Raw genomic sequence first — 27,370 nt, 5'->3', positions numbered from 1 at the left:
TCAAGAACAAAAATCAACCACTGTCCTTTTATTACAGGATGATGACAGTTGACATAATGAACAAAAACACATATTGTCTTTTGATGATGCCTTTATTCATGTAATGCAAGAAAAGGAAAAAAAAGAAAGGGTGGATAATATTCAGTGTTAGAGTGAAGGTGTGAAGAAGAGGGAGAGAAGTGGAGAAGATTTAAGTTTCTTTCTGCTCATCATTCGCATCTTCCTTTTTCTCAGGGTCTAGAAATAAAAAAAAAAAAGTAAGTAATAGTCAGATACTTTGTTCACTTTTTGTTCTTCTAGCACAAGAATTCAAAACAAAGTACAAAGTCGCACTTACCTAAAAGGTGAATGGGACCCACAACCAGAGTTTCACTCTCATGTTCAGACCCCACGTCTCTGGCCACTCGTTTGGTGCATCCGCGGCGGCAGCGGGAGTTGTAGTCGGAGGCTGGACATATTAGGACCTTGCACTGGAGGTACACGTCTTCTGTGGCCCGCAAGAACTGGAAGGCCTTAAAAGTGAAACGAGCAAACGGGCTGGTGCCAGTAGTGTAGGCATAGTAGGTGTTATCTATTGGACAACTGAGAATGATAAAGAAAGAGATGTTACTGGAAAATACACGCATTACTGGTTTGTTTTTTTGCTTACAAAAAGAGACCATTATTTAGAAAAAGTGGTGGAACAATTAATTTATTATAAAATAATGTCCTTTTATGAGATCATTGTATCTTTTAAATTGTATCTGTGAAATCCTAATGTTTAAAGTAACCATAGCTGGAGTATAAGCTACAGATATCTCAAAAGCATACTAAATTATAGTGCTTATTAAATATTGTACTTTTTTCAGTTATTTTCACTGGGAGTTTTAGTATTTACAACACAAATCCCTTTGTTCTTATTGTGGACAAAAACCAGTGTAGTTAGCGAATTAAACTGACCCGTGGAGGGCACTCATTATCTTACCCATTGCGAACCAAGTAGTAGGGTCTTGACTGGAAATCAAAGGCTGATGGTGATGCTATACAGGTGTCAATAAAGAGGACCAGACTGCTGTCACCTCTCCTCATATCGATTTCAATATACAAGTTCTGGTTTAGTGTTATCTCATATGGAAATTGAGTCACCTGAGCGTGAAAGAAAATTATCAGCATCATATAACTATAACGATAGGAGTTTTCTCTCTAGTCAAACCTTCACTGCCCAAACACACCTGATAGTAGAAGCTGCTGGATTGGTAGAAAACCATGCTGGTATTGTATCTGCCTGTGCCCGTTATGGTGGTGTTCTCTAGTTCACGGACCTCGTATAAAATCTGAGATACCGAGTCTTCCTCCATTCGGCAGTTGACGTTTAGCTTAAAGTTAGACTGGCGTGTGATCTCGCCGTAGTTGGAGTTGTAGGCACGAAGACTGTTTGTGTACACAATTTTGCCATTCTCAAACTGTTCAGGGAAGAAGATCAGTTGTTTTGAAAATTATAAAATACTGCTGTTAATGGGGGGGTTTTTTGTTGTTTTTAGAAAGTTTTGGGGTTCCTACCTCTCTTGTGTTGCCACAAGTGTTGAGAGGAAAACTGAAGACCACATTGTAATAGGAAATCTGGGGTCTGCAGTGTGGGTCGTTCAGGTACAGGCTGTGACCATCATAACCCAAACTGTTCAAGTAAGACTTCTCAATCACGATGTTCATGTTGTCTGAGGAGCAGTCCACTCGACCTGACAGCATGTTGTTAACAAGATTGGTACAGCAGCTTGAATTTTTTTCAGGGTTTGTCGGTCCTACATTTTGGTTCTTATTGAATTATTATTCAGCCACTTTTTACAGTATGAAAAATGGTACAGATATGCATGATGTTTTAAAAAAGAAAAACGATATAATCAAAGAAGCAGAGGCCAAAATAGTCCGACTTTTACTTCCTAATAAGCGTACCTGAGCTTGGTGTCAAAGAGCTCGTGAACTCGGCGTTGAAACCTCGACCAACCATAGAACCGTCAGTCCGGAAGACCACAGTCATATAGTTGGAAGTGGAGAAGAAAGTGCTCAGACTGTTGTTGCAGACTTTGCCCAAAAATGGTGAATAAACATATGGCCCATCATAGATTTCAATGTAGTCGCAGGAACAGCAGTTTTCCAGCCTGTGTTTTTTTTAAACACAATAAAAGCCATAAATTAGAAATTAGCTTAAAAGTTGAAACATAGATCTAGATTTTAAAAAAAGAAGATCTGCATGTAACTTCTGTCTTCACATGATTGATCCATCTGTGCCTCACATAACAATGCTGCTCATTTTTCTATTTACTTACTGTAGGAATGTGAATTGCAGGAAGATTCTTTGGTCGTATGCAGCTCTTAGTTGCCACATGCAGTAGGCATTGTCATGATAGTAGCTGGGATAGTTAGGGCTAGAGAAGGTGCCAGAGCCAAACAGATTGCCTCCACATGACCCTGTTGAATGTTAATAAAATAGCAAAAAGTGTCACTGCAATGACCAAAACTGCTCCAGACTAATTCTGCACATCGAGGACCCTACCTGTTGGCTCCCTAGTTGAGACTAAGCAGTAGGCTGTTTAAAGGGAGAAATGAAGGTTTTAGATACTTTCTTTTTAAGTAATATTGCAATAAATGTATGTTGAGATTGCTTGACCAGATACCCACAGTAGTAGTCGTAACAACAGTCTCCATAGTATTCACATGAGCTTGAGCAGGAACAGCTTCCCATGTAACTGCCACAGTTGTATCGACATGAGGGTTGAGCTGAGGGACACAGAAATCATTTCAGTAAGCTTTCTCGCCAGAGGCATTAACAGTTTCTGGTTTTACTCGAGGTCACTGAGGTTTTCGTACCTGTGGTAAAGTCAGGAGACTGGCAGTAATCTAGAAGAAGTGAAGAAAATAATTACAACATTAGATCAAGTTACTTACTGTCAGGAATTTACTTATTTTATGGGCATCATCGTAAGTTTATTTAAATAATACAGCAAATACAGTGAATTTTATAGCCATACACTATACTGTTGAGCAGGAACTGTGATCACCATTTGCAGTGACGTTCTCGTCTGAGCTTTACTTACAGTAGTAGTCATTGCAGCAATTTCCATAGTATTCACAAGAGCTTGAGCAGGAGCAGTTTCCGATGTTCCAGCCACAGTTGTATTGACATGAAGGCTGTTCTGTGGGGAGTAAAAGTGTGTTTGAATAATTGGTGTGTTTAATTTTTTTTTGTCATTCAGTCTGTTGAGAGATTGTCATACCTGTAACAGGCATGGTAGTGGGCATGTCAGTAGACCATTGGCAGTATGCTACATGACAGAGGAAAGAAAATATTTTGACTTTTTGCCAGTTTAACCTTTTCTTACTTATTTAATGTGCTTGTTTAACAAACCGCTTATTCACATTATGTTAATATGAGCACTAATGAATTCGATGGGCTGAACACTTACAGTAGTAGTCATAACAGCAATTTCCATAGTATTCACAAGAGCTTGAGCAGGAGCAGCTTCCCATGCTCCAGCCACAGTTGTATCGACACGAAGGCTGAGCTAGAAAACACATGGGGACATAAGACTACAGGCAAATCATTAAATATCAAACTATTGATTTTTTTAAAAATTAAGTAAGGGTTTGCACCTGTAACATCAGGCCACGTAGTGGTTGATGAGCAGTAATCTATTTGACAGAAAGAAGAAAAGGTTTTCTAAATAAAACATAGTATTTAAATAATTGGGCATTATTGTGGATGTGGGAATTAGATACATAATTCCCACACTCTCCAAAAAATATAACAAAAATTGTTGCTTTGCAGTCTGATGGGGGCAGTTTTAAAATTACAAACACTAATTTTCCCTCCAGCCTGGAGTGCCATTTATTTATCTGGATTGTTCAGTTTTGGAGACGTCCGCTGTGCAGATGTCTCCCTTCTCTTATACAGTATATAATGGAACTAAATGGTAATTGTGTTGTGGTGTGTAAAGCACTAAAATATTTTTGAAAACTCAACAGGAATGTCTCTGTTCAGAAATCAGGACCAGGTTTGTCAAAGAAATATTGTAAAACCTTGTTTTGAGCAGTTTCATGCAGGGACTTTCTTTTCCCCAACATGTCAAAAGGAGCCTGTTGAGGTGATTCTGATCTGGTTTGGATCACTCCTAGTTGCCTATCTTCAGAGGTGTTCTGGGCACGCTGAACTTGGAGGAGACCCCAGGGAATGTGTTGCAAAGATTACATTTCTAATAAGGCCTGGATTCAGGATCCCCCAGGAGGAATTGGAAATTGAGGCTGGGGAGAAGGATGTCTGGAATATCTTGCATTAGCTTGTTGCCACTGCAACCCAAGTTCAGATGAGCACAAACAAGTAAGCAGTTGGTTGTTGTTGTTGTTGGGTTTTTTTGTTTGTTTGTTTGTCTTCTACCAAATTGCAACTACCAAGTATATCATTCTGCAGAAGGAAAAGCAGATCTACCAGGATGCACACACAGACACAAGCAAGTATGGGTCAGTGGATAAAGCTGCTCATAACAAGGTTTGTGCATTATGACCCATTATGCAAGGGTCATAATTTCTGAAAAGAGACATTACGGCTGATCTTTTCCTTTTTTTTTAAACTATGTTTATTACTCATTTATTTGTCTTTCTTAGCATGACAAGGGAGTTTCATTATATTCAAAACATGACAGACATATCTCCAAAACTGAGCAACCAAAACAATCTAGATGCATACAGTATATCCCACTGAAGGCCAAAGAAAATTGTCTCTTTAAACACAAAGTCACAATGTCATGTGTCATTTTCAGAAAACCATTACACTGGAATCTGACAGACTGTTTGCTCCTGCAAGAGATGGCTGCAGAGACGGTTAACAACGTTGATCTGTAAGACTTGCCACTTACCATAGTAGTCATAGCAACAGTCACCATTGTATTGACAAGAGCTTCTGCATGAACAGCTTCCCAGGTGCATGCCACAGTTGTAACGACATGATGGCTGATCTTGAAAACAGAGAGAGATACAGTATTTAAAAAAATCTATGAGATGGCTTTTACTGAGCTGCTGCTTTAAAAATGTTTCCCCATACAGACTTTTATACCTGTGACTGGATCTCCTGTGCTTGGGCAGTAAGCTGAAACAAAGGAGCAAACCATACAGATTAAAACTCAACAGTTTATCTTTGGCTCCCCCCCACCCCACCCCTTTGTTTTTGAATAAACGTGACTGTTTAATAGGCTGGGTAAGTGTGAGACCGTTGGAAGTGTGGCAGCACACCTGTAGTGCAAGAAAAAATTATTTTCATTGTAAAGTGTGATCATAGTGAGCAGGGCCTCCTTCTGCTGAGCTTTGAAGGACAGAATACTTACAGTAGTAGTCATGACAACAGTTGCCGTAGTATTCACAAGAGCTAGTACAGGAACAGCTTCCCAGGTGTGAGCCACAGTTGTAAAGACATGAGTACAGATCTGGAAGACAACATTTACTTTATAGCTTTTAATCTAATTTTTTTTAAAACAGCATCTTTACTTAATTCTTTTTATTTACCTGTTGTTGCATCTGTTTCTGGCATATCTGTTACTGTTGTGGATCCGCAGTGATCTGTGGGATAAAGATTTTAAGATCTAGTTTCTTTTATGTTTGTGTGTATCATAACAGGCACGTTGGGTCAGGAAAGAAGAAAAAGAAACATACTCTGATCATGCTGTTTTCAAATATTTGGGTACTATATTTTCTTATTCATGAATTATTTATCGTATTTTGTTTGTATACCTCGTTCCACAAAATAAAGTACAAGTTGCGCAAATTGTCATTAAATACAGGCCCTGAATAAATGCGTTTTGGCACTTTTCAGCATTGCTTACCTTCGTAGTCATAACAACAGTCCCCTCTGTATACACAGCTCGAAGAGCAAGAGCAATATCCAACCTGGTAACCACAGTTGTGAATGCAGGAACCTCCAGCTTCAAGGAGGATAGACAAAAAAGACAAAAAAAATTCCCATTAATTAAAATCTCAAGATTATGATTTTTACTTCTTTTTTGCTTGTTTGTTTTCTTTCACTGACAATAAAATCCACAAATAAACTGTAGACATGGTACCTAACTTTATTTATAAAGGTATCATAACAGGTGTGACTTACACACAACTCTGTAAGAAGCATGAAATCCTGTGTTTCTTACACTGCCATCACTCCTGAAGCGCACAGTCAAATAATAACTGGTGGAATAGAAAGTGTTGTTTTTGGTGTTGTTACATGTCTTTCCCAGAAGCCGGTTTCCAGTACTGGAGCCATCATAGACGTAAACATCATCATATCCACACTCAGTGCTGTGATTAACACAAACCAAGAACACAACTTTGGTTGTATTATGGTGACTTTTAATTCAAAGTAAAGAGTGATCACACTCATCCTAGGTATGGAAAAATACTTGCTTACTTTACATCTGACAGCTCCAGCTGAATAATTTGATTGCCTGGTCTGATGTACCATATACAGTCAGAATTGTCTGGGTACAGGTTTGGATAGTTGGGGCTGTAAAAACTGCCACTGCTGCCATACAGGTAACCACCACATCCTGAAATAACACAGAGTCATTAAAAAAAATCTATTAAATAAATGTTAAAAAGCTAATCAATTAACAATAAGTTTTGTGGACAGTGAGTTTAACATTTTAGTTGTTTGAATGTATAAGATTGTAACTGCTACAGCATAAACAGATATCCAGAACTATAATATTATTTATAAACTTTATATGCATGTGTCATATATATAAATTCTAAAGAAAACAAATTGGCCCAGAATCATGAATGTATTGCACAATTTGCATTTGTTGCATCAGCAACGGGTGCATTGAAAAAAAATTGTATGTAGGTGTTGTCTCATTACCTTTAGCAGTAAGTGGCTCTTAGCTGTTTAGCTAGCTGCTCTGACACAGGGAAATCTAGCTGTTAGCCGTAATGTTCGGGTTTCCAAAGCACTTCATAAAAGAGACCAGTGTGGAGGAGAACCTGTTTGAGTCAGGTGACAGGTGGTTCACTGGATCTACTAGCTGGAGTCAGAATCAGCCGATGCTATCAGTGGTTTTTATTCAATAAAATAATCTTTCTCTTCCCAAGTACATCCAACCAGTTTACAACAAAAGAGATTTTTAGCTGGTTCTGTTATTAGTTAGCTATATGAACTAATGTAAGTCAGTTGATTGCAACCAACCAACTCAGGTTCTGTACTGAAAAAGATGGCGCTAAACATGTTTTAAAAACTTTAACTTGTAGCACTTATTTCTTAATTCCAGCTACATTGTTACATTTATGTCAGTTTGTGTAAATTAACTGTTTCAGTGTGTAAATTAGCCTTTATACATTTAGCTTTCATGTCCATTTTAAAAAATCTCTCTAATACTCTGTTTTGTTCATGACTGTTATTTGATGTAAACTGTTGACCACAGCGATTAAATGAACAATATTAAGACAGACAAAGACAGTACCATATATCTTTCCTTTTACCTGAATAACCTGGTGTAGTTTCCCAATAATCTCCTGAAGTTTCCCAATAATCTGCTGTAGTCCACCAATAACGAGCAGCGTCGCCACGATCTACACCTGATGGATAATGACATAAAGATAACATCAATTTCAGACTACAAATGCAGCACCGACAAGCCATCAACTTGCAAATGTTGTTGAAAATATCAAATGACAAAATAACAAATTTGCTTGAAAATCCAAAAAGAAAAAAAGCATGATAAGAAACGAATGGAAAGTACCTTGCACCTGATGTGTGATGAGCACACCACAAAGGAACAAGAGAGTCCACATGTTTGTATTCGTTCACCTTCCAATTTGTCAGAGGTACTGAGCATTGCAGCTTATATACTCAGCAGCCGACTCAGACACTTTGTTTTAGCACCTACAAAATTACTGATATCACCAAATGTTTAGTGAGATTACCCATTAATCCTTTCCATGAGAACCACACACTTGTTTAATTATAATAAAAGGTGTGCAAATATTTTTCAGTCTAGTTTTAGGATATGTTTTAATGTATTTGCTTAAGATATACATGAGAGTTTCAGGAACTTGATAATAAAGCTGAGTTTTTTTCTAATATCAACTTCAATAACATCAGTGTTTGCTGAATAACTGTTATAAAGGTATAACTATTTTCAAATTTGGATTCTAGGGAAGGAGCTGAGTAAATCTGGAGGGGTTTTCACTGAGAATTTTAAAATGAATTGAAAAATGAGAATTTTAAACAGGGTTTAAGAGATTAAAGTTAAATTGCTTTTTTTTTTTTTTTTTTTTTTTTTGGTTCTTTTGCCATCAGAATTCTTGTCTAAAGGCAAAGAAAGATGCCCAACAAATTTACTTTACCAAATGGACCATCCCGGCCTTGCCATATTGGTCTATTTGATTCACCTTTGTTGTTATTGTTGTTGTTTTATTTTATTTTCACTTACTACACATGGGATAGACATGACTGGGGGAAAGAAAAGGGAGAAAGAAAGAGGTAGGGAAAAAACAGCAGGGAAGAGGAACAGTGATAAAGGGCAAAAAACAAAAACTAACAAAACAAACAGACAAAAAATACACAGGGAGTGCAGAATTATTAGGCAAGTTGTATTTTTGAGGAATAATTTTATTATTGAACAACAACCATGTTCTCAATGAACCCAAAAAACGCATTAATATCAAAGCTGAATGTTTTTGGAAGTAGTTTTTAGTTTGTTTTTAGTTTTAGCTATTTTAGGGGGATATCTGCGTGTGCAGGTGACTATTACTGTGCATAATTATTAGGCAACTTAACAAAAGACAAATATATACCCATTACAATTATTTATTTTTACCAGTGAAACCAATATAACATCTCCACATTCACAAATATACATTTCTGACATTCAAAAACAAAACAAAAACAAATCAGCGACCAATATAACCACCTTTCTTTGCAAGGACACTAAAAAGCCTGCCATCCATGGATTCTGTCGGTGTTTTGATCTGTTCACCATCAACATTGCGTGCAGCAGCAACCACAGCCTCCCAGACACTGTTCAGAGAGGTGTACTGTTTTCCCTCCTTGTAAATCTCACATTTGATGATGGACCACAGGTTCTCAATGGGGTTCAGATCAGGTGAACAAGGAGGCCATGTCATTAGTTTTTCTTCTTTTATACCCTTTCTTGCCAGCCACGCTGTGGAGTACTTGGACACGTGTGATGGAGCATTGTCCTGCATGGAAATCATGTTTTTCTTGAAGGATGCAGACTTCTTCCTGTACCACTGCTTGAAGAAGATGTCTTCCAGAAACTGGCAGTAGGACTGGGAGTTGAGCTTGACTCCATCCTCAACCCGAAAAGGCCCCACAAGCTCATCTTTGATGATAGCAGCCCAAACCAGTACTCCACCTCCACCTTGCTGGCGTCTGAGTCGGACTGGAGCTCTCTGACCTTTACCAATCCAGCCACGGGCCCATCCATCAGCTTGTGTATCTTGTTCAGTGGTGGTCGTCTTTCAGCCTTTCTTACCTTGGCCATGTCTCTGAGTATTGCACACCTTGTGCTTTTGGGCACTCCAGTGATGTTGCAGCTCTGAAATATGGCCAAACTGGTGGCAAGTGGCATCTTGGCAGCTGCACGCTTGACTTTTCTCAGTTCATGGGCAGTTATTTTGCGCCTTGGCTTTTCCACACGCTTCTTGCGACCCTGTTGACTATTTTGAATGAAACGCTTGATTGTTCGATGATCACGCTTCAGAAGCTTTGCAATTTTGAGACTGCTGCATCCCTCTGCACTATTTTTGACTTTTCTGTGCCTGTCAAGTCCTTCTTTTGACCCATTTTGCCAAAGGAAAGGACGTTGCCTAATAATCAGAATCAGAATCAGAATCATATACAAAGTCTTCAATAATCAAGACACATCATATCTTATTACCATATTATCCTCACAGAGCATTTTGCTCCCAGACTGCTGGCTTACTCGTGGATCTAGAGTTTCAGCTTTCAGGCCCCTCGGCTGCGGAACCAGCTTCCAGTTCAGATTCAGGAGGCAGACACCCTCTCTACCATAAGATTAGAGTCCAAACTTTCCTTTACAATAAAGCTTATTGTTAGACCATCCATAGTTATGTCACAATAGGCCTAGGCTGCCATGATGCACTGAGCATTTCTTCTCTACTCCCTTTTCACTCTCCATGTGTCATTATTTAGCTCTGGCTTTGTCTCCCATTGCGTGTCCGGTCTCTCTTGAGTCTCTTCTCTTTCTCCTCACCCCCAACTGGTTGCAGCAGATGGCTGCACTTCCTTGAGTCTGTTTCTGCCTGTTAGAAAGACGTTTTTCGTTCCTACTGTTGCCAAGCGCTTGCTCACAGAGGTTCATCTGATTATTGGGATTTTCTTTCTATTGTTGTAGCTTAAAGCATCTTGAGGCACTATTTAAAAAAATATCTGAATGGAACTGAAAGTTATTATATATTTTAAAGGACAATTGCAGAGACTGTGATATTAGAAAAGACATACTGTATTAGTCTGAGATCAGTGACAAATAAAAGAACAATCCTTCGCACTGTTATAAACATTACATGAAGTGAAAGGTCAAATAAAATTTCTTATCCCATTAACGTTGTAACAGTGTTTGTTAAAGATAAAAGCAGGAGTGTAAAACACTTGACCTGATGATGGTTCTCTCCGGTGAGAAAATCTAGTGTGCCCTGTCCTGTTGAATCAGGTGTGAGTGTGACGGATTTTCTGTACTGTAGTCACAGATAATAATTTTAAGATAAAAAAATATGATATGCATTGTCTCATAAAGAGCTATTTGAACATTTGAAAAGTGTTTGCTCTTTTCCCAGAACAGGTGGGGTTATTTTATAGTTCTTGTTCCAATGATAACACCCTCAAGACTCATGAAAATCTTACACAGATGTCCGCAGAGTTTCTCTGTTAACCTGGCTTAGTGAGTGTTATTTTAAAAGTACACTAAAAAAGAAATTTGCATTATATGGAATGAATAATGTGAGACATATGATCCATTATGATAAAAAGAAAAAGCAAGAAAATCTTAAAAGGGTTGAATGAAACTTGTTTCCTCAATTCCTCTTTGACGTCTAGGTTGAGCAAAAACTCCAAAGAACATACGTAATCAATACAGAACACAATATCCCCCCATACAAATAAATACGTGTGCAATATGGTGACTTTTCAGTGAATCACCCTGGAAAGGTGACAAACTGAAACAAGACTGTTTATCCCTCCTTTTCCCAATTCTTTATAGAAGTTGAGCTCTCCTTTTCACCCCATTCAGGATTTTCTTGCACCATTCTCCTAAAGTCATTATATAAAAGGGCACTGGGTGGTCTCCCAAACCTACTCTCAAACCTATTTATCTATATCTCAAGCGCTGTCTGTACAAAGCAGGATATGAGTCATGACAGGAGAGCCCCTGACTGACTCAATGGTACTTTGGTTAATCAGTAACTAGAGTGGGAGCACACAGCTGGCCGGGTGGGTTAAAGTAAGAGTGCAGAGGAGTCAGGACCTCACTTAGCACCTCATTCACCAGCGACAACGGCAGACCCATCTGGTAAGAGAATTTTTTTTTCTTTATTTCAGTAATTGCTTTTTGATTGTGTGGTAGTTTGAACTGTTAAAGATGAGGAGGGATTTTTTTTTTCCAGAGTGCTTTGCTGAATTAAAAACTAAATGTGTTGAAAAGCAAGAATGTTTGAAATTGAAATTAAATTGAAATTTGTTTCTGAAAATTTCTATATACAGAAAGAGATTTTATGAAAAATAGATTTTCAAGAAAACTATTCACATATCTGAACCTCATAACATAAGTCGTGAAGTAGCCCATATTTTCACCACGTCTGTAATAAGGTAAGCAGGTACACAATAGGTTAGTTGTGTATAGGAACATCGAATGCACTGGTTTTATTGATCAGGGACCAAGGCCATGTCCTGTGTTACATGTCCTAATAGATGAAAATCTAGTGTTTACTTACCGCTTCTAAGAGTTCATCAGTCCACACTTATGCATGTTCAAGTCAAAGGATAAAGTCCTATTTTTGCATAAGAGAGCACTTACCAAAGTCACTCTGCTTCACAGCTTTTTAGACTAATCCTTGAAAGAATTAATGAAAATTGTCACTTGACTTGAAAGCTGTCCAGTAAAATTGGACCTATAAAATAAATTATGCATTTATACAGCTGTGAAAGTTTGTTTTGTACTTCTATTGATTCTTTCATTCTATGTGTTTTGGGTTTTTTTTATATGGTTTTTTTAATAGACTTGTTATGTAAACACACAAATAAGTTAGTAACAACATATAAATAAGTTGTTTTATTTATTTTAAGCACACTAAGTTTGTACCTGTCGTTGCAAGATAAATTTTTATAGGATACAAAGTTTCCCATCTTATTTGGGTCAGTGAACATATGCAAATACACACACACACACACACACACACACACACACACACACACACACACACACACACAAACACGTCTTCATTATCTACGCGACCTCTGTTGCCGAGGGTAATGTCTGCTCTCACTCACTGACCAGCAGGAGAGAAAGCGCACAAAGAATTCAATCAATCTCTGACATCCAGTGTTCCTGCCAGCCAATCATATACAAGCTGAAAACCAGATTGAGCCTGATTTGTGATGAAAGCTGTTGAAAAAGTCACGTAACATTCCCAGAAGACGTCAAACTCAGCGCTCTCCTAACCAGGCTGATACAGAAAATGGTCAGTTATACTTGAGGTGATTGAGGTTGAACTAACTAAATATGTGTCTCCCCCACCAACAGAGACAACTATTTTAGGGTAACTTCCAACCAAAGGTAAAATGCAGAGACTCTGGTCACCTCTTCTGGTCCTCCTACTATACTGCTGCCTCTCAGGAAGCCAAGCCAACCGAGTCTACGTTCACCCCTTCTATCTTTTTGCTGCCGAGAACGTCAGCTGTGAGTCCCTGCAGGCCCCCACGGTTAAGCCTCTGGAGACACTTCCTGTGGCTCCCCTTGACAATGAAGTCTTGACACCAGACCACAGGGATCCATCAAAAGTTGATGTACAGAGGCAAAACATCACAGAGAGGACAGCAGTTTTGGCAGCGCTATTAAATGCTCTAGGCTTGAGGATGTACCAGGCTCTCAGCAGCAAGCAGCACAGCACTAACACGCTCTTATCTCCAGTCAACACCTTTGGATCCCTGGTCACCTTCTACCTGGGAGCCTCCAAGAAGACAGCCGGTTCATTCCAGGTATTTATTTACTTTTGTTGTCACTGTTGAAGTAGAACCTGCTGAGCCTAGGCTATCTGTCTGACCATCCATCTGATTATTTGATTATGTCTTGTACTTTCACTCTACAAAGAAGTAAACAACCTCAATTCATTTCTTTCTATCCAGCTTCTACTAGGCCTGAGTAGGGATACTGATGGAAAGGACTGCGTGTCCTTAATGGATGGACACAAAGTTCTTAAGACCCTGCAGGGCATTAATTCTCTAGTGGACGATGGACCCAGAGATGAAATCACTACCCAGGTTTGGGCCTTCACTCGTCAGGATGCTCAGCTGTCCGAGGACTTTATTCAAGGCACACAGGACTTGTCAGACACGTCGTTTATCCGAGGTGTGGACTTCTCCAAACCTCAGGAAGCAGAGCAGCTGGTCAACAGCTTTGTGGAGATGACGTCAGATAGGAAGGTGAAGGACATCTTCAAAGATCTGAATGCCACCAGTAACCTTCTGTTCATCACCTCCTTCAACTTCCAAGGTCTGTCTCTGTTAAGTTGATTATACAAAGTACGTAGATTAGAATTCACAATTAAAAGTTCAAACTAGCTTTCTGCAGCCTACACCAGCTTGTCAACCCTGGTACATTATGTATGGCACTAATCTATAAATATATAACTTTTTGCAGTTCTATTAATCGTGACTCTAATTACCAGCTTTATGTGCATTGATCCAGATGCCAAACTTCACAAATAACAATGCTGATTGTACCATAGAGATATCGATGGGCCACAGTCTCAGCCTTTTCATCATGGAGCATTTCCTTTCCTCAGACTTTTGCTTAAATCTCTCACATTAAAAATGTCTTTATCGTATATAGAAAATTCGAATCTGTGTTTGGTTTCGTCTCTTTAGGAAACTGGAAGAAAGCTTTCCAACCAGAGGAAACGACCTTGAAGGAGTTTCATGTGGATCAAACAACTACAGTAATGGCTCCACTGATGACCCACACGGGTCAGTATCACTACTTCAACGATAAGGTAAATCTTTGTATTTAAGAAACAAAGATTAATAACAAGTTGGTGGATTTAGCTTGTTAAAGTCATAGCGACCTGACTCTAATATTTTTGTTCTTTTATTTTGAAGGCGCGGCAATGCACCATTGTGAAGCTGTCTCTGAGCAAACGCTCCTACATGTTGTTGGTCTTGCCTCATGAGGGGGTTAAACTCGGTGATGTGGAGTCAAAGCTGCGCACAGACATAATTTCTGACTGGCACCAAAACCTTCAGGAAGGGTGATTATTGAACTTTACTAGTACTAGACTTAGAATAAACTTTGACCTTGAACGGTTGTTGTTTTTTTGAACAGAAACGTAGTGCCTATATGCTGTTTTTAACTCAAAAGATCAAAATAGGAGAAAAAAAAAAGCTATGGATTTTTAGGTTCAGGTCCAATACTGTTAAAATTTAAAAAACAAAAAACAAAAACAACAACAAAACAAAAAACACACTCATTATAAACTCTGTCTCCCTCTTCCAGTCTCCTGGAGCTGTCACTCCCCAAGTTCTCTATGTCCTCTGTGACTGATTTGCGTGACCTGCTGACTACCGTGGATCCTGAAATCGATGCCAAACTGTTCGGCTCCGAGGCAGATTTCGGCCAACTCAGCAACACCAAACCCTTCACCATAGATAAGGTCAGCCTGAGTAGTCAGCTTGTCATAATATAAAAATCACTCTCTGTATATTTATGAGACATTAATAGACCTTCATGTCTCCTCTTAGGCCATCAACAAAGTGCTGTTTGAGATGTCAGAGGAAGGAGCAGAACCTCAGGACCAGACACAGGAAGAGGGTGTCCCTCTGAAGCTGTCCATTAACAGGCCTTTCTTTTTTTCTGTTGTAGAAGGAAATTCTAACTCCATCCTTATGCTGGGCAAGATCATAAATCCTCTGGTCTAATGATATATAGTGCTTTAAGTGAACAAACCCCCCTGACATGAAAAATTTCCCACATACCAGGACTATTTCTTTACAACGTACTTTATCATCTACAGCTTTCATTTCTGCAGGAAATCTCTCATGCTGCAGACATTGTGTTTAAAATCATAGATTTGTTTTCCTTCTGAAATAATTCTCACATACAGTGCATGAGGAATTAAGTGTACTCACACGGAATAAGGATCTAACAGTGTTACTGATGGCTCTGATTTGCAGTATTTATGAAAACATGTTACTTTAAGTTGTTTTCAAGCATAATGTGAAAATCCTAATTAGTTTTTTTTGTAAAATTTATTATAGCAGAGTTCTGTACAGTATTTTTCAGCAGAGTACAGGAAGTACAGTAACCACGACTGTCTGTGATGCACGGCTAGCATGTTGTATATTGTAACTAAGAGTCTATTTTTGTTTTGTTATGATTTGGTTTTGCTGAAATAAAGCATCTGTTTCCAAATGCAAACAAAGTTCACTGGTTTTTAATCAGCATTTCAATTGACCTACTTAATCTGTGAGACTTGTGGGAAGTCATTTAAACAGGTAAGGAAAGTCCAGACTATCATATTTATTCTCATACATTCTGTGCGTAAAACGATTATAGTATTAGGAATAAGCCTCTCGTACCATCACCATACCATGTAACTAAAAGTAATGAACAGGTTGTGGATTTAATAGAAAAGCAGTTACAGAGTGAGAAAATCTACTGAAAATAATCCCAAAAATAATTTTAATGTAGATCTCAGCAAATTTGTAACTAAGATGTTATAAAGGCATGGCTTAAAATAAGGTTACTGTACTAGCAATTATTTATCACCTTTTACACATAATTATATACGTTAGTTAATGAGTGAAAATAATGCACATGCATGTCAGCATTACTGAAGGCTGGCTGTGATTTATAGGGTTTGAATAACTTGCTTCAGCATTCACAAAAACAAATGTTATTCTCCCGTTTAGCTTTCCTGTGCATGTAATAATGTTGCGGTTTATTAAAGGTTCATGGTCCTGCAGCGTTATTGGTAGCACTGAGTATAAGCATGCATGCGGTGAAAACAATGACTCGTATACACTCACCGGACACTACATTAGTTACACCAAGCTAGTATGTGGTTGGACCCCCTTTTAGCTTTCAGAACTGCCTAATTTCTTCATGGCATAGATTCAACAAGGTGCTATTGTGTCAAAATGGACCATGGAAATATTACTCTGAGGAATGTTTCCATTGTCCATACTGGTGCAGATTTGTCTCGGAATTTCTGAACATCCCATTCCACCATTCAAAGGTGCTCTGTTAAGACTGAGCGATTGAGATCTGGTGACTGTGGAGGCCATTTGAGTTTAGTGTTTTCATGTTCATGAAACCATTTTCTATTTCATTTTGCAAATGTGATTTTTTTCAGCAGAAAATGAGACTCATTAGACCAGAGAATGCTTTTCCAGTATATCATTGTCCAGTTTTGTGAGCCTATGTGAATTTTAGCATCAGTTTTCTGTTCTTAGCTCACGGAAGTGAGACTTCAGGTGGTCACCTCCTTCAAGATTGAACATGTTGTGCATTCAGAGATGCTCTTCTGCTCATCTTGGTTGCAACGAGTGACTATTTGAATTACTCTTGCCTTCCTGTCTGGGCATTCTCCTCTGATCTCTGGGATCATTTTCACCCAGAGACCTGCCACTCACTGGATACTTCCTCTTTTTTGGAACATTTTTTTCTATAAACTCTCAAAATGGCTATGTGGGGAAAATCCCAATAGATCAGCAGTTTTTGAAATCACTTTTGTTCTCATTCGCATGCTTGGTTTGAACCTCAGCAGGTTAACTGCATTTTGATTGGCTGATTAGATATTTGCATGAATGAGCAGTTGAACAGGTTTACCTAATAAAGTGGCCATTAAGTATAACTTGCTAATGTGTCTTTGTAATAAAACCACACACAGTATAACATTCTGTACAAAGTTCTTCATTACCTTCATGTTAAACATATTATATTATACAACTGTTTTGCACACGTGACAAATTAACAGACTTCTCTTAGATTAATCCATCACCAAATAATGATCAATGTACTCCCTTTGTAACTTATTTTGAGCCTCTTGCTATGCAACTTTCTGGCCCAGTGAAAGTACAATACAGTAGTTACATAAAATTACATAATCATAGTACCATCCAGTCCCTTTTCTCCATTTTGCCTACACCAGAACTGCTGATGCTCCAGCAGTAGTTTCTATGCTGTGTCAGCCAACAATTTACAGCCTAGTTCCAAAGTTTACATTGAACTAAGTGATTTGGTACAAATGTTTGAAAATGATTCCAGTAGCATTAATTCTTCCCATTATTTTCTACCTCTTACCAGCCCATGACTCAGACAAGTTTTATCCTCCACAAGTCTCAAGGAAATGTGAAGATGTGAAGTGCTGCATATCAGTGTTTCAGTCATTGCAGAGTCTGTTTTATTGGTTTTGTTCAGCAAGCTCTCTGGCTTCCTTCACAAGATCCATCAGAGTGGAGAACATAGAGATGTCAGTTGGCTGAAGACCCATCTTCTGAATCTGAGGCACACAACAGTATAAAGTTATGACATGAGTTTCTAAAAACATATTTTGTTGACTGATAAATGTGCACTGCTTGTCACATGTTCATATATGTGTCTTCATACTTGGACTACATGTGGTTGTGCACTCATGGAATAGCACCCACCTGTTCCCCCAAGTATTCCACATCTAGTGCCAGCTGAAGACGAATCTTGCCATCATCTGTTAGTCCACCATTTGCTCCTGCTGTTGTAGTCGCGGCTGCACCCTTCCTGGCTTGTTTCAAGCGTTTCAAACTCTCTTCCATCTTTCTGACTGAGCTCAGCACCTCTGAGATGGTCTCATAGTACCTGAACACAACATGAGATGGGAAAGCAGAAACAAATTTAATTCGCTGGCTGAGGCTGGAAAAATCTTTATAAAATGTAAACAATCCAGCTTTTAGAAAGAAATATTCTCCCTGTTGCAATAAAGAAACATTATTGTAACATCATCACAGGCCATATTTCTAAGTCATCAAATCTATTATTGTATCAGGGTTTAGTGGTGGATATGTGTAATGCTTACTTCTGTGTGCACTCAGACAGTGAAACTCGCAGCCACTCTTGTGCTGTGTGAGGGGTGACCAGCCCTGTCGAATCAGTCAGTAACTGATGTAACGGGCGTAAGGCATTATCCATGTACGCTGATGCACGCACCGGTATATCCTACATGGAGAGGAGGTACAAAGTATGATATTATATACTATAAATCAATATACAAGCTTTATATTAAGCATTTTAATACTGTTTTGACCAAATGTAAAAAATAAATTAATATAAACTGAATTATTTTTCTTGGCCTCTTATTGTGAACCACTTGCTTTGTTGTGCGAGTATTGCAGTGTAAGTTGGTACATAGTTACAAGTATAGTGGATCAAATATCAGACAAAAAAACAACCAGTCACAGGTGCAACATGTCTAAAAACCTTTAATTAGAGATATTTAATGAGTTTCTTTTTAATATATTTTAACCAACTCAGATTAGCATTGTTTTGCCTTATATATTGACCGAGTTTACAAAGTGGAACTCATTTTGCAATGATTTGGATCACATTGATTATAAAGACTTGGCAGATATTGTTCTGATATTCACTCTACAATTATCAATCACTAATAATAAAGGAGTCTGCCAACATTGCCACAGAAATGACTGATTAATCAGAATAACAGACTATTTCAGATGTATGTAGTTATGCAAAGTCCAGCAGCACTGCAGTGATGTGCTGAAAGGGCTTGCAGCAAATTACCATGCAAGTTGGTGAATGAATGCAAGAACACACATGTTCAATAGAAAAATAAAGTCAAAGCATTTAAAAGTCCAGTAAATTTCTCTTGCTTTTTTTTTTTTGATGAAACTGCAATTTACAACAAAATCATAATGAAACTTTATGCTCAGTGACTACACGACTTTACACACAATCAATAAATCAAATCAGCCCCATACTGAAGCGTTATTCATTTCAATAAAAGCCTTCTGGGATTTGAATATCAAACAGAAAATCTACCCATGGTTGTTAATTCAGCTTAATTTTGAGTTGAATATGTTGTGCATTTCCAAGATAAGATTTTGAATTTTACATATGGTGTTTCCTGCATAAACAACCATTTGAACGCAACGGCATCTAAGATATGATATGTGAGAGTGCACCTTATGAAAACATTGGATAAAGACATTTGTATACATAATTGCAACTTCTCTTACTTTATTAGTTCTGCGGTAGAGTCGTGGAACCTCTGAGGCACTCTTCAGGAATCGACAGCTGCGTTCGGTCAGATGCTGGGTCATCCTAGTGTTCAGAGAGGGAATGCTGCTTGACAGGGAAGCCTTGGAGTCTGCTAGAGCATCTGACATAGAGGAGAGCACTCGTTAATGCACATACAGTCAACTTGAGCTAACATCAGGAAGTGGAAAAACCTGAGATTTAAGAAATGATAGGAAATACTGCATAAGAAGTGAACCTAAACTGTAAGTCACCTTCCACAAGAGAAAAGTTTTTGAATCCAATGGCTTCAAACCGCTTTCTGACCATCTCTGACAACTCTGGGATCTAAAGAAAGACAAGCCAATTGTGAGATGAAAAAAAGGAAACTAAAGAGGAAAATCCTTTAAGAAACTGCAAATCAGGCTAAACAGTAATATATTAAATGTAAACAAGTTGGAACTACACAGATAAAAATGTAATTAGTTTGTTTGTGAGCACCTGCTCCTGCAGTTTTTGGATGTCTGCTGCAATGTAAACCAGCTGTTTGGTGGACAGGGAGGCAGGACTCCCACTCTCACTGCCGCCTTCCTCCAGTGATGTTCTGCTAGATGTAGAAGAAGCTGAGCTCGGCAGAGGCCTGGTTGGCTCCTTAGTCACCTCAGAGGGCGGAGACTTAGTCAGCACCTGCACAAGACAACAATCAAGATGAGAAACAGGTTATAACAACTGGCTTTTAATTTGGCTTCTTTGGCATTTTTTTAAATCTCATAAATAAATAAAATAATCAATAAATAAATAATCACATAAATAAATAATCATTCATATATTTTAAGTTTACCTCATCAAGAAACTTGGCATATCTTGAGTACAGCTGCAGCGTAAGCTTCCAGAAGCGATGTGCCAGAGGTGACAGATAGACATTGTCTGACCAACATCTCACTAAGCAGGACCACACCACCTCAGATACCTGCAGGTGGTATGCACTGCCAGCTGAACGTAAGCAGATACATAGTTACTCTAAGTACTGTATAAGGAACAGATAAAATTCAAATACAATTTTAAAAAATACAATAAATCCACCTGGTGCTGCCACCAATCCATCACTAATAGCATTCTCTAGACGTCCTGCAATTTCCTTGTATCTGGAAAAACAAAATTAGCAACACAGAGAGGGAAGGAAGAAGACAATCAATCTGTTATCAGCTTCTTTCTTGCATCAGCTCTGATGTGTACGTGCTCATAGCGTGAAACAACAACACGTGTAATGGAAACTTTCAACTTTCCAGAAAAGGTTAACCGTGGTGGTTGTGAAATAAAGACATGAACCCTAATCTTTCTCTTGACGTGCAATGATGAATGTGTGTGTGTATTTGTGTTGTATGCTTTACAGTGTGCGAGTCTGTGGGGGTGGGAAGAGGTTGAAAAACAACTTCTCTATTTTTCCACAGAGATCAATCACCTTTCAGCCAAGGTCCAGCAGCATGTTTATGGACTATGTTTAGTAACTTCCTGACCATTTGCCAACTTGTATTATCCCCCAAAATTGCTGACAGGTTGCCATTTTAATCCAAACATTTCTCTTAAGTTCTTGAAGAAAGACTCAATTTTTTTTTCAAAAGTACATGCTGTACACATCTTTATTTATATAATATCAATATTGTTAGAAAAATGTATAACTAAAAGTTGTGTATGATTTTTATTCTACATTAAAAAAAAAATGTTACTTCAACCAATTCCCTAAAAAGTTTTTGGATTTTCAGCTTATGGGTAACAAACATACAATATACAAACATACTTAAAGTAACACTGTGAACATGACTGAACAGTTAAGGCCCTTTATGTTTATAAAAATGACAAACTTCTTCTGGAAAATAGACACAGAGTGTTTGAGTGTATTATGGTAATACTCACCGTAACTGAAAGTAGACAGGCAGGTTCCATTTGTTCTGGAAGCTTGTATATGAAGGGTGTATTCTCAGTCTCTTCACACTGGCCTGTGAGCTACACTGTCGTTCAAACCTCTGCACAAACTCCATAGTTACACTGTAACGCTAAAAAGATGATAAAACGAAAAGGAAACGCAAGAAAAAATTATACAATCAAACCTTGCATTATGTGACCATACACATGCATACACAGTCTAATTGTGTCACTGCAGCTTTACCTCGTAGAATATGTCGGGGTTTCCAGGGTTAAAGATGTAGGCCAACCTTTCCTCTATGCCTTTGACCATCTCTGGCCAAACAGAGTTCACCAGGAAATCATAACCTGGCACTATGTCAGCTCTGTCACTGAGAATAAAGGGTACATTTAAAATATGCTTTGAAACTTTATTCAGTAGTCACTATTATAGCCACTGACTTACTTTGTGTTCATAATACTAGTAGAAATTATCAGTTTTGTACAAAAATTGAAAGCCACTACTCAGTGAAACTATTAGAATATATTGTTTTTTGGCTTTTCAAAATTGTTCTCCCAAATTTTCAGAATTAGGACAAAAATATCCTATTTGACACAAATCTTAAACTTTAAATTTATCCCAAAATGTCCTTTTATTTGTCCCCAAGCATATGGCCAAGAAATGACATCACTTAACTAAAAAAAATAGCTACCAAAATGGTGTAAAGATAATCACATAACCTGGTTCATATATTAAATGCAGTGACACTGAATGTGCTTTGGATGAATACGCCCGTAACATTAATACCTGGATATGGCTCCTCCAGTCACCTCTCTGAGCAGTCTACAGTGGTGTGGAACAAACTCCAAAAGTCTAGAGTACATCATCTGAAGACCACTTGGACTGGACTTTACCACTTCTTCAACTATCACCTAAAGAAAGAACATGACAGGGGATTAAATTAATTTTGTATCTCTTTTTCAGTATTTCATCGAAATCTGTCTTTTTAAAAAGTCAGAATTTTCTCTGCCATATTTATTATAAACTAATAATGCTCCCATTCATGTTAGATAATATCTAAAACATATTTACGCAAAAAGCTGAGGTATGTGTGTCATATTTACCTGGTCCATATATGGTTTGACGAGCACCTGTCCTACCAGGGCCTCAGCATCTCGAGTCTTGTCTACGGTGGCGTAAGTCCTCAAGCAGTGACGTACCATGTCCACATTCGATGTCTGCAAGCCCTCAATCAGCAGACCCTCCAGAGACTGCTGCAGCATAGACGTGATCCCTGCAATACGCTGGCAGAAGACATTCCCACTTGGTGCGGTTCGTTTTGTGCAGGTGTGAACACAGTAGTCATACTCAGGTGCAGACATAACAACCCCCCCCCAAAAAAAAAAAAAAAACACTGAGACCCTTTGAAAAGAGTTAGTCTCAGTATGTTCCAAACAAACCCCAGTGCAGTTTGTTTTGGGGGTAAATGTGATCTAACCCCGATCCAGACCAACTACTAGGTGTGTGCTACAAGTTTGAGCTAAAGAATGAACAGATAGCCACGCATGCTTTGTATTCTTGATGTGGAAAGTTACTATAGATGTGCAAACCTCTGCACGAGCTAGCAACTAGCTGTGAAATGAATGTAAATTTTCCATTTTCTCACACAACACTTTCTTCCTGTCTTTACTTTTATGCTCCCACCCCAGACACATCTGGCCAATGAGCAGACTGAACTTTTTCACATGAGTTGTAGTGACACATTTGGGAGTTCACTTTGATTTTTCTCTGTCGGAACATATCCAAACCACAGAATAAAGCTACATGTTTACAAACTCATCAACTGATTCAGACCAGAGTAAATGAATTATAGGTCCGCAAACACCCTAAGTGATTGGTTCATTAATACTTACAGGTCTGACTTTGTCCAGCAGGGGCATGCCTTTGCTCTGTACAGCGTGGAACTGCAGCTGGTTGAACTCTGTTGCAATCCTTTCTAGGATCTGTCCTGCTAACAAGGGGCTGTGAATAAAGAAAAATAAAAACCCTCACAATAAAAAAAATAATAATAAAAAAAGAGGATCTATGGAAAATGGTCTGACTCGCAAGATAGCATTATGTCCCTGCAAAGACCAAGCTCAACAAAACATAACTCCTGATGTGATGCCTGGGATCTGGTTTGAATTTTTCTTAATCATTTCAGATATAATTTAACAATCTACCAATTAATACACAGATTGACTAGATTAGCATGTCAGCTCTCTACCTGCTGATCTCCAGAGAGCTGGATTCCTTGGAACTCTGTGAGTGAAGGATTTTCTCAATCTTCTCCACTGATCGTACAACCTGAATCAGCCTCATCACACACACCTGATTGATGGTGACAATGAAAGGGAGAACTGAGCTTGCTATGGGCTTAACATAAAATTAACACAAAATACAGTTTGGTCAAAGCATAAAGTCTGACCATAAAAAGAGGAGCCAAACCTTTTTTTTCTGCAGGTCCTCGTGCTTCAACAGCTGGTTATCTATCGCCTGTATCACCTCACTAACACAGGACCGCAGACTCTGCAACAAATAGCAACCAGAGAAAAGTACTCAGTGGCAGGAAGTAATTACAGTCGGAAGTATATTTATTCAGAGAAGAACGTACCATAACCTCCTCACGTAACTGTCCTAATGGCACAGAAAGCTGATTGAGTGCTTTGTCCATCCCAACCTAAGATGAAGGAGCAGATGTCAGATTAGGCCCAGGCTTTATTTAAGAATATTAAAACTGTAGGATTTGTTTAACTGTTCAGAAGCATATTAACAGACCAAATACTAGATTCATAACTGTTAATAACAGTAAGTCACAGATATTTTGCGGAATACATTGCTCTGGAAAAAAAAAAAAAAAAAAAAGTGGAAAAGATGGAAATTCCTGTTATGATTTCTTGCCACAAGCTGACAATTTATAGTCAAACTTTGTCCAAAACAAATTTGTGATTCAGCATGGGAAAAGCCAGCGAAGGACACAAGAGCCCCAGCTGCACTCAAAAATGGCCAAATGCAATCAAGAACAACCAATATTTGTAATGTTTATTATTATAATCTTAAACTCTGCAAAGATCTCCCAAAACTATCCAAATAATAATTCTTACTGAACAGTAACAATTATTTTTTACTGAACAGTAACAATTATTTTTTACTGAACAGTAACAATTATTTGGGTGCAAAAACTGCAAATAAACAGTGCACTGGCCTTATCTGGTAAACCTCTCAACTATAAGTGGAAAACCCCATGTTTGGCTCTGCCAAAATTTGCCAACTTTGTGACGCAGCAGACTTTTGCGCACTTAGCCTGTGACGATAACGCTGTGTGGACTGTGACTGATCAATGGTGGCTTGAATACCTTTTGGCATTTTTAAACCACAAGTGTAATAATTTATGAACATACTACAAATGAGTATTCATCTTTCTGGATAAGTTCTGCACCACAGAAATTCAAAGGATGGATACAGTTTGACATTTTCCAGTTAAAAATAATCATTAAAAGATACACCAAGAAAGATTTGTTTTACAGTTTCATCTCAAAGTTTTGAAGTCTAGTAAGCATGAAAAGTTAAAAACTTGAATGCAAGTTCAATAAGTAAGATCCGTAATCACTCATCTGCCTGCTTTCTTGGGTGTTCAGGCTGATACGCTGTCAAACTCAGTACAGCCATCATTACTTTAATCCAATCATTTTCTTGCCTGCTATCTCCACACCAATCAGTCCCCATTCAATGTGCTTTAAACCTCACTGCTCTTCTATCTTTCTGCCTTTCAGGCAGCCGCCTTCTCCCCATTGCCATCTCACACTGATCACTTACAGCCCAATCCAAGCCTCCATCTTCATCTTCTCCTCTAGTTAGGGTCCTGTACACTGCTAGGATTTTGTTCTGCTATGATGGGCTAGAGTCTAAACGCCAATTCAATTCTCTTTCTTACTAAATCATTGTTCCCAACGGCCTCTCCTTATTGAAACAGAAAAGTATGAAGTGCTCACATTTTCGAAGTTGAACCAGCAAAGGTTTGCTTGATTAGTTCTACAGATTTGGCCATTTTTCCCATCACTTAATTTACAAATTAAATCATTGAGTAGATCTAATAACTGACAAGACATACATTCTGTTTATTTACATAAATAAAACAATACCTACCAATAATAATGACTGATTTATTAGCTACATTTCATCAAGGCAGTTTACAATTATGTTAAATTTTAAATTACACCAAGGGACATCCTCCTGTTGGCTACTGTTTCTAAACTTTACACATTTAAAATTACAGTTACTGCCATTAGATAACATGAATAACAACTGACCAGGTTGGTAGAGAGGTTAACAAAGTCTGCATAGTCCTTGTTGATGAGCTCCACCATGGCTGTTTTCAACAGCTTGTAGTAGAGCTCCAGGTCCTCTCTCAGTTCTTCCAGCTGGACCTGTTTCCGACACTCAGCCACAAACTGGTCAACGTCAAAGTCATCCTGCAGACACAAAGGGAAGAAGGCAGCATGCATTCAACGACACATTAACTCTGGTCACTTTGATAGGTACATCTTGGCCCTCCTTTTGGTTTGAGAACTGCCTTAATTGACTGGTGATAGACTGAACATAGATTCGGAAAGATCGGTGCCTTTCCTGTTCTTGCTATGCCACTCATTTCAAGAACAGGAAAGGCACCGGTGTGTGTGGTGCATTCAGAGATGCTCTTCTGCATAGTTTGGTTGTAACATCTGGTTATTTTAGTTACTTTTGCAGCTCTATCAGCCATTCTCCTGTGACATCGACGAGGAATTTTCACCCAGAGATCAGCTGTTCACTGCATATTTTCTCTATTTTTACACCATTCTCTCTGAACCGTATAGAGGGTCGTGCAGGGAAATGCCACGTTTAAAGCCACTTTGATCAGTCTCATCCCTCCTTTTGATGGTCGGTTTGAACTTCAACAAGCCAAGTCTAAACCTCGTCCACACGAGCAAACGCTTTGGATTACTGCCATGTGATTGGCTAATTACATATTTACATTTCTGAGTTAACAAGCACTTGGACAGGTGTACCTAACAAAGTGTCAGGTAAGTGCTCAAACTGCAATCCTCAGGCGTCGACTGTTTCACGCAGAAACGCCTGCATGTTGCCTGTTATTTAAGGTTACTCTGCTGGCTCGGTAAAAACATTCATATCTACTGACTGGTAAACCTTTACTGACACAGGAGCATCAGAATGAACGTCCACTATCGACATTTAGCTAGCCTAATGCTAGCTAGTTTGACAACGTAACGCTTTAACCAGCATTTACACACTCTTACCTTCATAAAAACATCCTTATCGAAGCACAGAGAATCCGGTCCCTTTGGTAGATTCATTTTTATAAGAAAACACAACTTGAAGCTACAGTCAAAGAAATGACGACCAGCCTTGAGCTAGCTGCAGTCAAGCTTCCGCAAACATGGCAAGCGCACCGACGAAGAAGACAATGATTAAGATAATACTCCTGCGCCCCCTAGAGGCCCCATGCAATGTGACCACAGTGCATTGAGACCGCAGGGGTCGCTGTTGAATATAACCTAAATATTTTAATATTTAAATAAATAAAATGGTTTGTTACTAATAATTTTGGATTTCAGAGTAGTCACATAAAATTGCTCAAAACTTTTAGGTGCTCAATTTTTTATTTCCAAATGCCATTTTGTTAATTTGCAGTATATAGAAAAAAAATAATTAAAACTAAATCCGCATTCACTGTGACAGTCCTTTCCAACATCAACAGCGTTTCTCTTTTCTTTGCAGTAGATATGAAAAGAAAAATCTATTTTAATCCATATATTGAGGTCTTGTTTAATTAATAATTCGCGATGGCCAAAATATGAGTCTGTTTTCGCTAAAAATGCTTCTAAATATCAAAATAAATTAATAAATAATAGTTGTAATTTTATTATATCTATAATCTAATAAA

General features: G+C 38.4%; 3 protein-coding genes across 6 annotated transcripts; 1 reads left to right on the top strand and 2 right to left on the bottom strand.

Moving 5' to 3' along the window:
* Positions 1 to 79: 79 nt before the first annotated feature.
* LOC101463924 (CUB and zona pellucida-like domain-containing protein 1) lies at positions 80 to 5,937 on the bottom strand. Of its 2 annotated transcripts, XM_004551764.4 has the most exons (19): positions 5,847 to 5,937; positions 5,530 to 5,583; positions 5,352 to 5,450; positions 5,084 to 5,116; positions 4,887 to 4,985; positions 3,628 to 3,666; positions 3,441 to 3,539; positions 3,252 to 3,299; positions 3,072 to 3,170; positions 2,845 to 2,874; positions 2,656 to 2,754; positions 2,531 to 2,563; positions 2,304 to 2,445; positions 1,930 to 2,135; positions 1,540 to 1,715; positions 1,212 to 1,442; positions 965 to 1,125; positions 338 to 582; positions 80 to 237 (listed from the first exon to the last, which is right to left on the bottom strand). In XM_004551764.4, the coding sequence occupies exons 2-19, from the start codon at positions 5,552 to 5,554 to the stop codon at positions 191 to 193; spliced, it is 1,911 nt and encodes a 636-aa protein (XP_004551821.2). In that variant the 5' UTR covers positions 5,555 to 5,583; positions 5,847 to 5,937; the 3' UTR covers positions 80 to 190. The 2 variants fall into 2 exon arrangements, with proteins under 2 accessions (XP_004551821.2, XP_076747720.1); XM_076891605.1 differs by lacking the exons at positions 5,530 to 5,583; positions 5,847 to 5,937 and having other exon boundaries at positions 5,260 to 5,450.
* Positions 5,938 to 11,447: 5,510 nt separating this feature from the next.
* On the top strand, positions 11,448 to 15,681 carry agt (angiotensinogen). The gene is made up of 7 exons (XM_004551501.4): positions 11,448 to 11,558; positions 12,789 to 13,243; positions 13,391 to 13,757; positions 14,132 to 14,256; positions 14,363 to 14,511; positions 14,757 to 14,913; positions 15,002 to 15,681. The coding sequence occupies exons 2-7, from the start codon at positions 12,827 to 12,829 to the stop codon at positions 15,176 to 15,178; spliced, it is 1,392 nt and encodes a 463-aa protein (XP_004551558.3). The 5' UTR covers positions 11,448 to 11,558; positions 12,789 to 12,826; the 3' UTR covers positions 15,179 to 15,681.
* A 1,477-nt stretch (positions 15,682 to 17,158) lies between these two features.
* Positions 17,159 to 26,954, bottom strand: cog2 (component of oligomeric golgi complex 2). 3 transcript variants are annotated; one of them, XM_004551500.5, is made up of 18 exons: positions 26,724 to 26,954; positions 25,740 to 25,901; positions 24,044 to 24,109; positions 23,878 to 23,958; positions 23,657 to 23,760; positions 23,304 to 23,412; positions 22,515 to 22,694; positions 22,198 to 22,322; positions 21,655 to 21,781; positions 21,402 to 21,541; positions 20,571 to 20,632; positions 20,329 to 20,480; positions 19,989 to 20,174; positions 19,763 to 19,835; positions 19,490 to 19,632; positions 18,313 to 18,452; positions 17,912 to 18,095; positions 17,159 to 17,763 (listed from the first exon to the last, which is right to left on the bottom strand). In XM_004551500.5, the coding sequence occupies exons 1-18, from the start codon at positions 26,778 to 26,780 to the stop codon at positions 17,665 to 17,667; spliced, it is 2,190 nt and encodes a 729-aa protein (XP_004551557.1). In that variant the 5' UTR covers positions 26,781 to 26,954; the 3' UTR covers positions 17,159 to 17,664. The 3 variants fall into 3 exon arrangements, with proteins under 3 accessions (XP_004551557.1, XP_076747719.1, XP_012774695.1); XM_076891604.1 differs by lacking the exon at positions 26,724 to 26,954 and adding an exon at positions 26,168 to 26,660; XM_012919241.3 differs by lacking the exons at positions 24,044 to 24,109; positions 25,740 to 25,901; positions 26,724 to 26,954 and having other exon boundaries at positions 23,657 to 23,762; positions 23,879 to 23,958.
* Between the last annotated feature and the right edge of the window lie 416 nt (positions 26,955 to 27,370).

This window comes from Maylandia zebra, linkage group LG13 (genome assembly GCF_041146795.1).
Source record: "Maylandia zebra isolate NMK-2024a linkage group LG13, Mzebra_GT3a, whole genome shotgun sequence".
Classification (NCBI taxonomy): Eukaryota; Metazoa; Chordata; class Actinopteri; order Cichliformes; family Cichlidae; genus Maylandia; species Maylandia zebra.
Note: the sequence above shows the minus strand (reverse complement) of the source record. Positions and strands in the feature narration are given on the sequence as shown.